At 46.9% G+C, this 14,883-nt stretch overlaps 1 protein-coding gene and 1 non-coding gene across 2 annotated transcripts; one reads left to right on the forward strand and one right to left on the reverse strand.

Moving 5' to 3' along the window:
- Window positions 1-685: 685 nt before the first annotated feature.
- LOC143595745 (U4 spliceosomal RNA) lies at window positions 686-838 on the reverse strand. Its single transcript, XR_013146576.1, has one exon. It is a non-coding gene; the product is annotated as a U4 spliceosomal RNA (small nuclear RNA).
- A 310-nt stretch (window positions 839-1,148) lies between these two features.
- On the forward strand, window positions 1,149-1,720 carry LOC143595733 (phytyl ester synthase 1, chloroplastic-like). Its single transcript, XM_077074683.1, has 2 exons — window positions 1,149-1,568; window positions 1,665-1,720. The coding sequence occupies exons 1-2, from the start codon at window positions 1,166-1,168 to the stop codon at window positions 1,718-1,720; spliced, it is 459 nt and encodes a 152-aa protein (XP_076930798.1). The 5' UTR covers window positions 1,149-1,165.
- Window positions 1,721-14,883: the final 13,163 nt, after the last annotated feature.

The following is a 14,883-nucleotide window of genomic DNA, read 5'->3' on the forward strand; positions in this document are numbered from 1 at the left end:
TTATAAAAGTTAGGTAAAAATATTTACCACGTAGGCACAAGAAATAGGTTGCCAAATTGGCGAAAGCTCATTGGGTTAAGAGCTATTTTGTATTTATAAAAGACAAAGTCGGTGGCTAATTTTGTAATTTTTGTTAGTAGGGATGAGATCAGTACCATATCAATATCGAAAATATCAAAAAGAATAAAGTATAAACCACACCGAACCGATTGTATAGTTTGGTACTGCTACAACTGAACATACATAAAACATGAAAAAACAATATTAGTACCAAATGTGGGTCAATCAGTACAAAATTGCTCTCCCTATTTTACATTCAACTGGTCAACCAAGCGATTTTCCTTTTCTATTGTTGTGTGCAATTAGATTTTCGGGGACCAAGCGATTTTCCCTTTCTATTGTTGTGTGCAATTAGATTTTCCCTTTCTATTGTCGTGTACAAAATTGCACGCTTCTAAATCCAAATGTTTATACAAGACTCTTTCTCTTCCACCCGAAGTGTTCTCAATGGTTGTGTCGTCCGTTGTATTCCCGGCTGGGAACATGAAGAAAATAGGAATGGGTTAATAGTTTACATGTATTTATCTTGCCTCAGTCCTCAAATCTCTTTTTGTAGCAATTCAATTTGTCTAATGAGTATGTCTTACAGAAAAACTTCATTAAAAAATTAAACTTGTTATTGTAGGACTTTACCCTCAAGAGTGAGTCCTTCCAGAAATTCTCGATGGCTAAGGGAGACCCAAAACCAAGGAGGGGGTTTGGAAATAGTTTTCAACCAGCAATTGACGCGCCTCAGTTATTACCTCATTAGCTACGTCATTGCCCCAAGCGCAAAGATACCTTCAACTTGCCCCAACCTCTCCTTTTATACACCCCAGTCTCCATTTATTTTCATACCCTCTACCGATGTGGGATATAGTTATTGGTTATCAACTCATTAAACTTCTAAATACCACCAACCTTATATTTATATTCCACTATAAATAAATCAAAATCTGTAACAATATCATATCTATGTCATTCATATTTCATGATACATGGAAACCACATTTCACTATGTTTCCAACCTCACTAGAACACGTAACCCGCATCCATTTCTTCGCAATTCTTGTTACCGAGTTCGAAACAGCCAGTTTTTAATCTCCCTAAAACTCCTTGAATCATAATGGCCTTAACTATGAGCTTTTCAACTATCCCATCATCACCACTTTTGACTCTAAACGAGCACCCGAGGGCGCGTTCACATGCTCTTGTTAGGAGTTTAGGTGGTGGGGATCCGGTAACCGTGCATCCTATGGAGTCAGTTAGAATTAACGATGTGTGTATTGTTAATAGGAAGGATATTGGTGTAGCTTGTTATGATAATGGTGGAAAAGATAAAGGGCAAAATGGTCCTAAAGAGTTGGAACCTTTGTGGGCTGATGGTTATGGGACTCAAGGCTTAAGGGATTACATTGATCTGGCCATGGGTATGATTAAAAGTGACGATGGAGGCCCGCCTAGGTGGTTTTGCCCTGTTGCGTGTGGCAGACCGTTAAAAGATTCTCCTGTTCTTTTGTATATACCTGGTAACCGGTGTTCAGTTGTAACATATTTGTTTAGCGTTTGTAAACATGTTTTTTTTTCCGGCTATATATCATGATACAATGTGATTATTTGTGTAGGACTGGATGGAACCGGAGCCGGTCTTGTTGTACATGAGAAAGCTTTAGGAAAGTGAGTTTCACTTGATCATGTATCATGTGTGCGCACGAGTGTGTATAAGAGTATAAAAAGTTATTCGTTAACGCATAAAAACTATATAATACTTCTGTAATATTACATATTCATTGAATTTATGCAACATAATAGTTTGCATCAGTGTCATAACAATCCAGTTTTGATTGTTTTCTGTTGAAGTATTGTTATTTCTATATAGAGTTTAAATTATCACATTTTGAAAACAAGAATAAACTTCCTCAAGAGAGTAGAATAAAGAGGTCGAAGTTAACTGTTGTTTGTTTCTATATGGAACGATTTTATAACGTGCGCATTTTATGAACTTGAATGGCAGGGTTTTTCATGTGCAATGCTTGCATATCCCGGCTTGGGATCGAACATCATTGGCGGGTAATTATCATGATCCATTCATCATATAATATATTGATTTGGGAAAAAAAAAATATTTTTACCTTGCTCAGTTCCTAGACCTGACGCTGTTTTGACCCATCACCCAACCCGACCTGCCTGTTTTGCCAGACTTACTTTTGTACTTGGTTTAAATTTCACATACATATATTACAAGTTTTTATTCATATGCCTCTTCAGCAACCTGTAATTTCATAAAATTCTTATTATTTATGAAGGTTTGATTCAAATAGTGGAAGAAACTGTGATGAATGAGCATGCTTTGTCCGGTAATAAGCCAATCTATTTGCTCGGGGAGTCTTTTGGAGGAGCCTTAGTGAAGAAACACTAAGTAACCCCGGGCAGATTATAGGTAATCTGGGGGCCAGGTAATGTTTCCCACGAAGGTTAGGTCCAGCAGAGTAAGTTGTACTTCAGGGAACCTGCAAAACAGACACCGTAAGCTCGTCACTGAGAAGGGGGGGTTCCTCCTTGTGACCACCCTCCGGCGTGAGAATCAGTCTATATTGCTCTTTGAATATAAAAGTATATGAATACTATAAGAGCAGTTATCAAGTAAGTTATACGAGATTGTAGATGATCTTACCATTCCAAGATATTGGAGTATTTATAGCCGAAGGTAGGTTTTCTAGAAGGTACAGCCGGCTGAATAGTATTCCTGTTCAACCAACAGTGGATTACGCACAGGCCATACTGGTTGGTGGGTAGGTTACAGCCAACAGTAATAAAGTCGGCTGCACTATTCCACCAACTGTAGACCATGCACGTCCCACTGACTGTGGATTGTACGCAGGCCATGCTGGTTGGTGAATAGGTTACGGCCAACAGTAATACTATTCCACCAACTGTAGGCTGCGCCTGCTCCACAGTGAGGGTTGGTGAGTAGGCAGCGGCTAATAGTGACAAACAGTACTAGAGGGTGCTCCTCCTCGCACTGTTGTCGGTGAGCTGTCACCCTGTGATTGGCTCATGGGCTGTTCTGGTCAGATCGTCTGTCCTATCCATACCTTGGTAGGTATGGTATAAAAGATCTTTCAGAATCAGACTGGCTCATTTGGGCGGGATTGTTCCCGCCTTGCTCATGCCTTCACGTGACTGCTGAAGTAGCTAATCTTGTACGTGTAGCCCTGCTGTCTGCGGGTAGCCTTCCCTGATGGCTTGTATCCGCAACTGCGGGAACAGGCGGGGTACTTCACCATTGGGAGGCTTTCCCTGCGTGTACAGCTTGCGTACTGCGCGTAAGATTCTATGAGCATGGTGGGTCCTGCGGGAGCAGATGGCCTTTGCGCAGACAACCCTGTTCAAGGTGAGTCTTGCGGGACCAACTGGTCTCTGCTGGGACCTACCTCTTCAAGTCCCCCCAGTCCAATGTTCTTCTCATGCGTGTTTAATAAAGTGAGGTGAACTTTTGGACTTAAGCAAAGGGTTTTGAAAAGGGTTTTGTAAGGTTTTCCATGGGAAGTCCTTGTCACTTGCAGAAATGCCCGAGTTTCCTGCTTGGTCTTTGGGTATGATGCGGGTAGGTCTGTAACCTCCTCGCAAGTCAGGAGCATTGAGTCCCAGTTGTATGTATTTTCCATGAGGTTTTGGTAGTTTCGAACATAGTGATCAATTATGTTAAGACCACCAATTCCATCTTGGAGCTTCAAACAACGTAGTTCTCGATGCTCCCGCTATGCGGGGATGTTATTTCCGTTTCCGCAAGCATTGCCCAGAAGATCCTTCTTGGTTTCAATTCCCAGCGGAGCGCTAGGTATGTGAAGGGTTTTGCCTTAACACTGTACCTGCGCTCGTCTTACGGTTACTTTACTTCCAAGGTATTCCTGGCGTCAATTCCCTGCGGGTGCTAGGTATGTGAAGGATTTTGCCTTTACACTGTACCCGCACCCGTCTTATAGTTACTTGGTTGCCGAGGAATACTTGGCTTCAATTCCCTACGGGTGCTGGGTATGTGAAGGGTTTCGCCTTAACACTGTACCCGCATCCGTCTTATGGTTACTTGTTTGCCAAGGTTTTCTTGGCTTCAATTCCCTGCGGGTGCTAGGTGTGTGAAGGGTTTCGCCTTAACACTGTACCCGCATCCGTCTTACGGTTACTTGTTTGCCAAGGTAAGGGGGGATTTTCCCGCTTACTTTTTAATATTTTCGAATTTTGAATTTTGAAATTCGAAGAGTTGGTGAAAAGATAAGAACAGTCCAAACCTCTGAAACGTCGCACGACAGTTTCTTCTGACTGTGTCAGGACGTGCAGGAAGTTATGGTGACGTGACAGAACATGGTCATTCCAGTCGCTTTTTCAGGCGCGTGGGCGTGATTTTTCTGGCGCGTGGCCGCGAAATTACTGGCACACGTCCTTTCAACAGCTGTTGCCAGCCTGCTTTTTGCCACGTGTCATAGTTTCATTGCACCTTTGATTTCTCTCTCCTCCGCATTAAATTCACCGCATTAATTGCGATTACTATATAAAGGGGAAGAGAGTTATCTGTAATTCACACTTTCACCTTTCTTCTTCTTCTCAAGTAATTTCCGGCAAATTTTTCTGTTCAGTAAAGCCTTACTCTGAAATCTTTTTCTTTTTTCCACCATGTCTTCTCATGATACTGATGATCAGAAGACTGCTGGCGAATGCCAGTGTTCTCTTCCTGTCGATCTGTACCAGTATATCGTCAGGAAGTTCATGCTCGAGTCTCTCGAGCCTGAGTTTCCTGAACCCCACCATACTGTGTACGATGCCCCTAGTGGCAAGATCGGGGTTTATGCTGCATTCTTTGTCTACGGAAACCTTAGGTTTCCGTTGACAAAGTTTGTGTACCGTGTCCTGGAGAGGCACGGTGTGCACCTGACAGAGGTGCACCCCATGGCCATTGCCAAGGTCCGGCACTTTGAGTGGGTGTGCCGGATACTGGGCCTTGAGCCCTTTGTTGACCGTCTGATGACCTTCTACACTTGGAGGTGCATCCAGGGGTGGTACACTCTTACAACCCGTATAAAGGGTTTAAAGATTTGTACCACCGAGCGGAGTCTTCGCTCATGGAGAAGAGAGTTCTTCTTCATATCCGCTCGCGCCGTCCCCATCGCCATGAAGTTTAAGAATGGCCAGGCGCTTCCGAACCTTCCCGCCCTTAACTACGAGGAGGCGGAATGGTTTTCGAAGATATCCCGGGTCCAGTCCCCGGTTTTCCGTTTTCCGGAGTCGGCGATGGTGATGCTGGGGATGAGCCGGGTGTGGAAGGCGGCGAATGCGGATAAGGTTCCGATCGTCCTTGAATATGGTTCGAACTCTACCCCTTATGGTATGTCTTGTTTCTTTTTTGCTGACTACGATTTTTTCTAACTTTCTTGTTGATTTCAGAGGGTAACGATCTTCAGTCGCTCCTGAATCCGCGGGAGGAAAATGGTCCTGCGCGGATGGGTACTCGTGCTCTGGACGAGAACGAGTTGCCCATCCTCGAGCAGACTGCGGGTCGGTTCGTGGAGGTTTACCCGCCAGGCCAAGAGATCCTGAGCCACCGACGGCCAGGTAAGCCTATCTTCTACCCTGAACCTCTCAAAGCTGTGCCTGCTGCTGGAGTTCATGACATTTCTTCTTCTGAGGAATCCGCAGAAGGTCCTCCACTGGTGCGGAAGAGAAAGGCTGCCGTCGCGAAGGGCAAGGAGAAGGTGGCCTCTACGGCCGACCCGGTAGTCCTATCTGACTCGGAGTCAGATAATGCAGAGGTGGCGGGGAAGCCCGGTGGTGAAGAGACCACCGCTACGGAGGCTGCAGGTGTCACCTCCGAGGAGGCAGCGGCAACGACGGTTACCGGTGTCAAGAGGCCGGCTCCATCGGGTTCGCCCCCGCTCGTCCGTGCGTTCAAGCTCAAGAAACCCCGTAAGTACCCCCATAATTCTTGTCTAGATTTGTTGTTTAAAATAAATTTTCTAACACTTTTGCTTGTGCAGGTGTGGATGTTGACGCATTCCAGGGTGGAGTTGGAGTAAGTATTCCCCCGCCAATGACGGTAGGCTCGGTCAGCCTTCCCGAGGCGTCGACCCAGGCGTCTACGCTTGCTTCCGCTGGTTTCAGCCTTCCTGAGGCTGTTCCAGCTGAGAAGGTGTCTCCGCCGGCCGTGAGTGCAATTTTTACAGCATCTTTCACGGAGCCGGCGGTTACTGTTGCTGAGGAGACGGCGCCAACCATGGCTGCCACGGCGGCTGCCACTATACCTGCGCCACCGGCACCGACGGCCGGACCATCAGGTACGCGCTGGGCTTCCCGCCGATCTACGCCACCTTCCCGTCTGCCTGACCTGTTGGATGGATTTCCTTTAGGTTCAGGTGATGGGTTTGGCGGCTATCGGCCTGTTATTGACCCTACAGGTACGTAGGGTTCTTCTTGCTTTGTATATTTTTGTCATCTTTTCCTAACTGCCTTTGTTTCTTTTGCAGTGTCGGATTCCAATGAAGTGTATGTTCCAAGATGGAACATACGCCGAGGAACAACCCTTCGCACCCCTGTGGAGTGCGTGGACTGGGCTCGCCACGCTGCTCCTCATGGTGCGTTGGGGGAAGCCATGGCTAGCTACCAAGAGGGTAGGCTAACCAATGAGCTTCGGGTTCTCCAGGCCCGAACGCAGCCCCGCGTCGAGGTGCTTTGTCGTGAGAACGACAAGTTAAAGGCGGCTCGCGCCAAAGATGTATCTGAAGCGCGGGCTCTTCGGGAGGAGAACCGGCAGTTGGCCGCTGCCGCAGCTGAGAAGGAGAAGGCCTTCAAGGCCCTCGAGGTTGAAGTCCAGGCGCGACTCGAGGCCCGCTCCAAGGCTGCCCAAGCTGTGAATGAACAGCTTCGGCTGGCCAAGGAGACTGCGCGAAACTCAACTGAGAGGGCTGCCAAGGCTGAAGCTGTTGCTGAGCCACTACGCGAAGAGAATGAGCAGCTTAAATGCAAATTAAAGGCTCTTCAGCATGCTCATGACGCCTTGGCAATGGAAGATGCCAAGAAGCTGCAGGAGATCCTTGACCAGAGGGGGGTGCTTGACCGTACTGAAAGGAAACTCAAAAGCGTCGAAGAAGCTGCCGCCAAGGAAGTTCAACTTGCCAACCTTGATAAAAGCGGAGCTGAACGTGCTTACAAAGAAAGTCAAGCTACCCTCCAATGGCTGCTTCAAGAAGCGTTGCCTGAGGTATCTTTATCTTTTCTTTACGCTTTCTGTTCGTAATTAGAAAATGTTCTAACTTGTAATTTTCTTTTGTAGGTTGTGCGTCGGGTCCTTTCAGAGACCTCTTACGACGATGCAATGAGCGCAGCCCTCAACGCTTCTCATGAGGATGGGCAGAAGACTGGCTTCCTGCTTGGTCTAGGGTTTGCTGAGAGAGGCTTTCCGCCCTCCAACTTCCCTTTATTCAATGTTAATACTGAAGCTGCTTATGACCAAGCTGTGAGTCAGTATGCTGCTTTCCCGCATCCAGTGGTGGAGAAGGTGAATGAAGCTGCTGCTGCTGATGATGGGCTAAGCGTCCTTAAGGCTTTCCTTGGGCAGCCGCGCTCTGACGGTGCTGGTCCAAGCGGAGGTGGCCCTGAAGCCTGATCCCTTCACACTGCTAGGATAGACTTAGCCTTGTATAGATTTCTTTTAGGCGGGTAGTTACCCAGCCCTTCTTGTAATTGATTGTGAAATATTAATCTCTTTGCGTATAAGATTGTTATTTCCTTGGGTTCTTTGCTTTATAAACTTATGACTTGCATACTTAGTTTAAATTAGCAATTTCCCAAGTGCTTAGAATAAGAACCTTTGAACGTGGTTGATAATGGGTTAAAGTTTCGCCTCCTCCTTCGTGATTGTGCGGGTAAAACCGTCACTTGCACTTGGTAGGATGGCTAATCTTTACCCTGTATCTGACCTGCGTGTAGGTTTTTCAAAATTTCTAAGGCATTAAGTTAAACCTTTGAACGTGGTTGATAATGGACTAAAGTTTTCGCTCCCTCTTTCGTGATTGTGCGGGTGTAACCGTCACTTGCACTAACTAGGATGGCTTTAACTTTAGACCTATATCTGACCTGCGTGTAGGTTTTTCTTGTCCTTTTTTTTTTTTAAGTGTTCATAAGTTAACCTTATAACGTGGTAGACGGTAAGTTAAGTTTGGCTTCCTTGTTCGTGATTGTGCGGGTAAGACCGTCACTTGCACTTCCGAGGATGGCTAAACTTTACCTACATCTGACCTGCGTGTAGGTTTTCCTTAGGAACTTTTTTAATATTATGGCGTTGTGTTTATGCGGGTATTGCCGCCTTCCACACGCAACTACTTCTTCCCGTAAGGGAAGTTCATAGGTTACAAGCTATCAATACATCGTGAAAGGAGAATCATTTCCATTAGAAGTGGCTCTAGGCCTTTTCTTTACAAGTTGGAATTGATCTACATATAACATTTGCGTAATTGAGCTCCATTCCATGTTCTAGGGATGGGAGTGCCATCGAGCCTTTCGAGCCGGTACGCGCCCTTTCCCAGAACTTCTTTGATAATGTATGGCCCTTCCCAAATCGGGGCCAACTTTCCTGGGCGTTGTTGGTTCGAAGCCTCGTTGTTACGCAGTATGTAGTCTCCTTCCTTGAAGTTGCAGAGTTTTACCCGCGTGTTGTAGTATTTTTGCATTTGTCGTTTGTAGTTTTCTTCACGCACGGCGGCTAAGTCTCTGCGCTCTTCGGCTAGCATAAGGTCTAACCGTCTTTCCGCATCATTGTCTTCTGGTTGGATTAAGACCCTTGGTGAGGGTAAACCGATTTCGACTGGGATCATGGCTTCAGTGCCATAAGTGAGACTGAACGGGGTTTCTCCCGTACTGGTCTTCTTCAGCGTTCTGTTTGCCCAAAGGACGTGTGGAAGTTCGTCCACCCAACCGGATCTATGTTCCAAGAGTCTTTTCTTTATGCCTTCGACGATGCTCTTATTTGCTCTTTCCACCTCACCGTTACCTTGCGGGTGTGCCACTGAGGTAAAGGTGTGGGTGATTTGAAGTTCTTTCAGCCACTGCTGCAGCTTCTTGTCAGCAAAGTTGGTGCCATTGTCGCTTACCAAATTCTGTGGAAGTCCAAAACGACAAATAATAAATTCCCAAATAAATTTTTTGATATGCTTTGCGGTTGTTTGGGCTAAAGGTTTCGCTTCTATCCATTTGGTGAAGTAGTCAATGTCTACCACTAGGAACTGAACATTCCCAGCTGCTGTTGGAAATGGGCCTGTCACGTCGATGGCCCACTTCTGAAATGGCCACGAGGAAGTGACAGGAACAAGATCATTTTTCGGGCGATGCGTGTTGGGTGCGTAAAGCTGGCAAGATCTGCATTTTCTGATGTATGCCAACGCGTCCATATGCATCCCCGGCCAGAAGTATCCCGCGTTGTTTAGCTTGGCTACCACAGCGCGGGGGCCTGCGTGTACTCCACAGATGCCTTCGTGAACCTCCCTCAGGAGGTAGTCAGCATCTTGGTTGTCCACGCATCTTAACAACGGGCCAAGAAAGTTACGTCTGTAAAGGGTGTCATTGACCAGCTGATAATTTAGTGCTTTACAGCGTAGTTTTCTTGCCTGTGACTTCGACTCTGGTAACGTTCCTGCTTCAAGGTATTTTATTATTGGGGTCATCCATGTTTCTGTACCGGTTTGGATGACACAAATTTCCTTGTGCGGGACTGATGGTGTTTCGAGGAGTTCCACGCGGATGTCCTTTCCCAAGTGGGTGAAGGCCAGTGATGCAAGCTTGCTTAACGCATCCGCAGATTTGTTTTCGCTGCGCTTGACGTGTATCACTTTACAATCATTAAAATCGCGCATGATGGCTTTGGCTTGGGCAAGGTACAGGGCCATTGTGTGGTTCACAGCCGTGTACGTCCCGTTTATTTGGTTTGCCAAAAAGCGGTTAAGCGCGACTAGTCGTCCATTAAGTGTTTGAGCCTGTTTTATGGTGGTAGGTGATTCCATTTTGACAATGGCTTCGACCTTTTCAGGGTTCGCTCTGAAGCCATCTTTAGTAATAATGACCCCTAAGAACTTCCCTTCTTCCACCCCAAATGAACACTTGCTCGGGTTGAGCTTCATGTTTATCTTTCTGAGCGTGTTGAAAGTTTCCTCAATGTCTTTCAACATCGTCTCTGGCTCGGGGCTTTTGATGACCAAATCATCCATATAGACTTCCAAGTTTCTCCCAATTTGGGCGTGAAACTCTTTGTCCATTAGTCGTTGGTACGTGGACCCCGCGTTCTTAAGTCCGAACGGCATCATTTTATAACAAAATGTGCCATCGGGCGTCCGAAAGGCGGTTTTGTCCTGGTCATCCACAGCCATGTGGATTTGATGGTACCCCTTATACGCATCCAAGAAGCATTTAAGGCGAAATGGTGCCACCGAATCCACCTTGAGATCAATTTCTGGCAACGGATAACAATCTTTGGGGCATGCTTTATTCAAATCTTTGAAATCTATGCACATGCGCCATTGTTTGTTATTCTTCGGTACCATTACGGGATTTGCAACCCATGTTTGATATTTGCTAACGCGCACGATGCCCGCATCAAGGAGTTCCTTGACTTGGGTTCTGCACGCGTTGGTTTGCTCGGGCCCCATTACTCTGCGCTTTTGTACGATCGGCGTTACGGCCGGATCGCATTTGAGCTTATGCTCTGCCTTTCCCCGGGGTACACCAGTCATGTCGGCTGGTGTCCACGCGAAGATGTCTGCGTTTCGCTGCAGTAAGCGCTTGAGTAAGGTGCGTGTTGGATCAACAATTGTCGGGCCAATGGTAACGGCCTGATCGGGATATTTCCCGTTGAATGCCCACTGTTCAGGCTCAGTGATGGTTTGTTTGGCCATCTTCGTTTGGGTTTAGAGGAGACAGATGCGATGCATACCTGGGGAATGCCCGTGATCATCGCTACGCCTTCAGTTGTTGGCCCATCCCATCATGCCGTGGACTGAGGATACCACAGCGTTGAATCTTGCCATCCCGTCTCTCCCGAATAGGATGTCATTACGTATGATGTGGTTTTTTCATCACAACAAAATCCACATCCTCCGTTGCGTGAATAATTCCCATCGGTGAGAGTGACGGGGAAAGATAGGATGCCCAAGGGAGTGTTCATGCTGCCCGTCAAACCTTCCATTGAAGCATAGACCGTCTCCAGGCGTTCCTTGTCTTCATCATCGAGCTTGTCGAAGAACTGCCTGTACATCACTGTCGACGATGCGCCATTGTCAACGAGGGTGCGGGAGGTGATGTAGTGCCCCAGCTGGCTTTTAATGACAATGGGGCCTTCTTGTTTGGGCCTCCCGGCACTCGCGGGAAGCGCACTTCTGCTTCCTTCCATGCGCATGGTTCGGTCATTGGTCTCTTTCTTCCTCTGACCTTACCATGGACCATGTTGATGCTAATGTCGACGGGCTTCCGTCCGTTACCCCTGTACCTGTTGTCGTTCCTTCCTCCCTTCTTGATAGATGCCACGAGGTGTGCGAGCCTCCCATCCTTGACGAATGTCTCGACGATGTCCCTCAAGGATGTGCACTCCTCAGTGCTATGGCCCTTTGTCCCATGGAAGTCACAAGACTTGCTTTGATCCGCATTGGGTTTCTGTCGGATCACTGGGGCTTTGGGCCATGGCAGTTTTTCCGTGGCAAATATCTCCGTGACGCTCTTGGTGAGTGGCGTCCAACGGTTTTTTCCGGTTTGAAGGGTGCGTTTTGTCCCTTCCGCCAACCAGAGGGTGAGAGCTTGAGGGGGTGTCAAAGTTTATCCTTGACTGCCAAATACCTTGCCGCCTCTTTTTGTTTAGCCGGGCGGTTCTCACATTGTTCTCCCTTGTCCTCTGCGTGTAGAGGTTTGTATTGTGGGGGAGATCTCTTCCCAGCTGTTTCTCTGTTTCGGCAAAGCGCTTGGCTGCCGTCATTATGGCATCCCACGTGGATGGCATGCCGTCTTTACCCGTCAGAGTGCGGATGAGTTCTGGGTATTCAGCGCCCTGAATGAAAGCGGCGCGAACGAGGTCTTCACTGATGTTGCCCAGACTCACCTTCTTGGAGTTGAAGCGGGTGATGAAGTCCAGTAAGGATTCATCCTCTTCTCTGACACAGTTGAGGATCGTCCACTGCTCCTCAGTGTGCTTCCTCTGTTGACTAAACTGTTGACTGAACTTGTTCTGGAAGTCTGCCCAGTCATAAATGTGGTGGACCGGTAAACGGTCGAACCATGCTCTGGCTGCTCCTACCAGAGTCATCTGGAACATGTAGCACCACGTGGGTTCCGTCCAGTTACTGACGGTTGCCCCCGCAATGAACCTGTTCAGATGGTCATCTGGGTCGATAGACCATCGTATGTGCCAACGTTGGACATTTGTTTGGCACTCCTCGGGGCGATTGCTTCTGCAATGTCCCTTGCAAATTTTGACCTTCCTGCGTTTGTAGCAGTAGGTCTAAAGGTCTTGGAGAAGTCGCGAGAGCTTTTTTTCCGTGACTGGTTGGAATGCTTCCCCAAAGTTCCTTTTTGGCTGGGGATCCGTTTCCTTACGCTTCCCTTTCGCCCTATGGCGAGGGTTCGCGTCGGTGTCGGAGTCTTCCCCCTCGCCGTCTGAGTACTCGTACTCACTACTCATGTTGAGGTGCTGGCGAGTACTACCGAATTCCTCAGCTTGTTGGACTGAACGCAAGCGTTCGTCCAACTCAGCCTGAAATTCTCTTTGACGTGCCTCGGCCCATGCCTTCACTTGATCAAGTGTTTGGCGAGGGGCTCGAGGTCGTTTTTCCAGCTGGGCATCAGTGAATCCCAGTGGAATATTTACTCCACTTGCCCCTACATGAGTGACTGGGGTAGTGTTCGTAAAATGTATTTCACTTGCCCCAGCTTGGGTGGCTGGGGTAGTGTTTGTAAACATTGTGTTGCCGGTGTTAACCCCAGTGGCTGGGGTTGTGGTTACCGGAATTTCTCTAGTCATCTTGGAAGTTTTGAAAAACTGGAGAAAGATGTAGTTCTAGCTTTATGCACGGATGGCGCCAATGAAGAAACACTAAGTAACCCCGGGCAGATTATAGGTAATCTGGGGGCCAGGTAATGTTTCCCACGAAGGTTAGGTCCAGCAGAGTAAGTTGTACTTCAGGGAACCTGCAAAACAGACACCGTAAGCTCGTCACTGAGAAGGGGGGGTTCCTCCTTGTGACCACCCTCCGGCGTGAGAATCAGTCTATATTGCTCTTTGAATATAAAAGTATATGAATACTATAAGAGCAGTTATCAAGTAAGTTATACGAGATTGTAGATGATCTTACCATTCCAAGATATTGGAGTATTTATAGCCGAAGGTAGGTTTTCTAGAAGGTACAGCCGGCTGAATAGTATTCCTGTTCAACCAACAGTGGATTACGCACAGGCCATACTGGTTGGTGGGTAGGTTACAGCCAACAGTAATAAAGTCGGCTGCACTATTCCACCAACTGTAGACCATGCACGTCCCACTGACTGTGGATTGTACGCAGGCCATGCTGGTTGGTGAATAGGTTACGGCCAACAGTAATACTATTCCACCAACTGTAGGCTGCGCCTGCTCCACAGTGAGGGTTGGTGAGTAGGCAGCGGCTAATAGTGACAAACAGTACTAGAGGGTGCTCCTCCTCGCACTGTTGTCGGTGAGCTGTCACCCTGTGATTGGCTCATGGGCTGTTCTGGTCAGATCGTCTGTCCTATCCATACCTTGGTAGGTATGGTATAAAAGATCTTTCAGAATCAGACTGGCTCATTTGGGCGGGATTGTTCCCGCCTTGCTCATGCCTTCACGTGACTGCTGAAGTAGCTAATCTTGTACGTGTAGCCCTGCTGTCTGCGGGTAGCCTTCCCTGATGGCTTGTATCCGCAACTGCGGGAACAGGCGGGGTACTTCACCATTGGGAGGCTTTCCCTGCGTGTACAGCTTGCGTACTGCGCGTAAGATTCTATGAGCATGGTGGGTCCTGCGGGAGCAGATGGCCTTTGCGCAGACAACCCTGTTCAAGGTGAGTCTTGCGGGACCAACTGGTCTCTGCTGGGACCTACCTCTTCACTTAGCACTCGCAGTCGCTGCTCGTAATCCTACAATTGACTTAATACTTATCCTAGCAAACCCAGGTCCCCTCTTAAATAGTTTTCTTGTATTTAAGTTTTTTGATTACCTTTTATAAATGCAAAATTGTATTAAATTTGACTAACCTATTTCAGCAACTTCCTATGAGAGGTCACCATTGCACCCTGTAGTAGCATTCCTGAGGTCTCTGCCGGAAGAATATTATGCGACATTTCCTTATATCACCAGCTTTCTTCTAGGTACGTTACATGAAACCATCGAGTTCGATTTATGTTTCTGGTATTTATTGTTTCAAATGTACCACATACTAATTGTTGAATAATTTAGGTACCTCTAATATTAAATATAGAGGTGCAACTAAATTACAAGATAACGAGAAAATGATAAAACGTCAATAACTGTCCTAATATCAAACTAAAGATAGATTAATGACTAACAAACGAACTTAAAGATACCTGATAAATCAAATAATAATATAATAACTATAATAGATAATAAACCCAGGTAGCAATTTCTTATACAATGCGTCCTGATGATCTGATATTTTATTTACTCCAATATTTCTTTTGTTTTCAGGTGATTTTGTAAAGATGGCAACGGTTAAAACGGATGGTACAAACCAGTCTCTGTCCCCAGTTCAACTTCTAAGCCATATAACTCAAAATCTACCACTCTTTTCAGTA

The sequence above is a fragment of the Bidens hawaiensis genome, unplaced genomic scaffold (assembly GCF_021521415.1).
Source record: "Bidens hawaiensis isolate Kalapana, Puna unplaced genomic scaffold, B.hawaiensis_p1.1 tig00045498_1, whole genome shotgun sequence".
NCBI classification, from domain to species: domain Eukaryota; kingdom Viridiplantae; phylum Streptophyta; class Magnoliopsida; order Asterales; family Asteraceae; genus Bidens; species Bidens hawaiensis.

What these genes read in the sequence shown, in the direction of transcription:
- LOC143595733 (XM_077074683.1), top strand. Translation starts at nt 1,166, where the DNA reads ATGGCCTTAACTATGAGCTTTTCAACTATCCCATCATCACCACTTTTG. An exon ending in TGTTCTTTTGTATATACCTG is followed by an intron (nt 1,569 to 1,664) that starts GTAACCGGTGTT and finishes TTATTTGTGTAG; the next exon opens with GACTGGATGGAACCGGAGCC.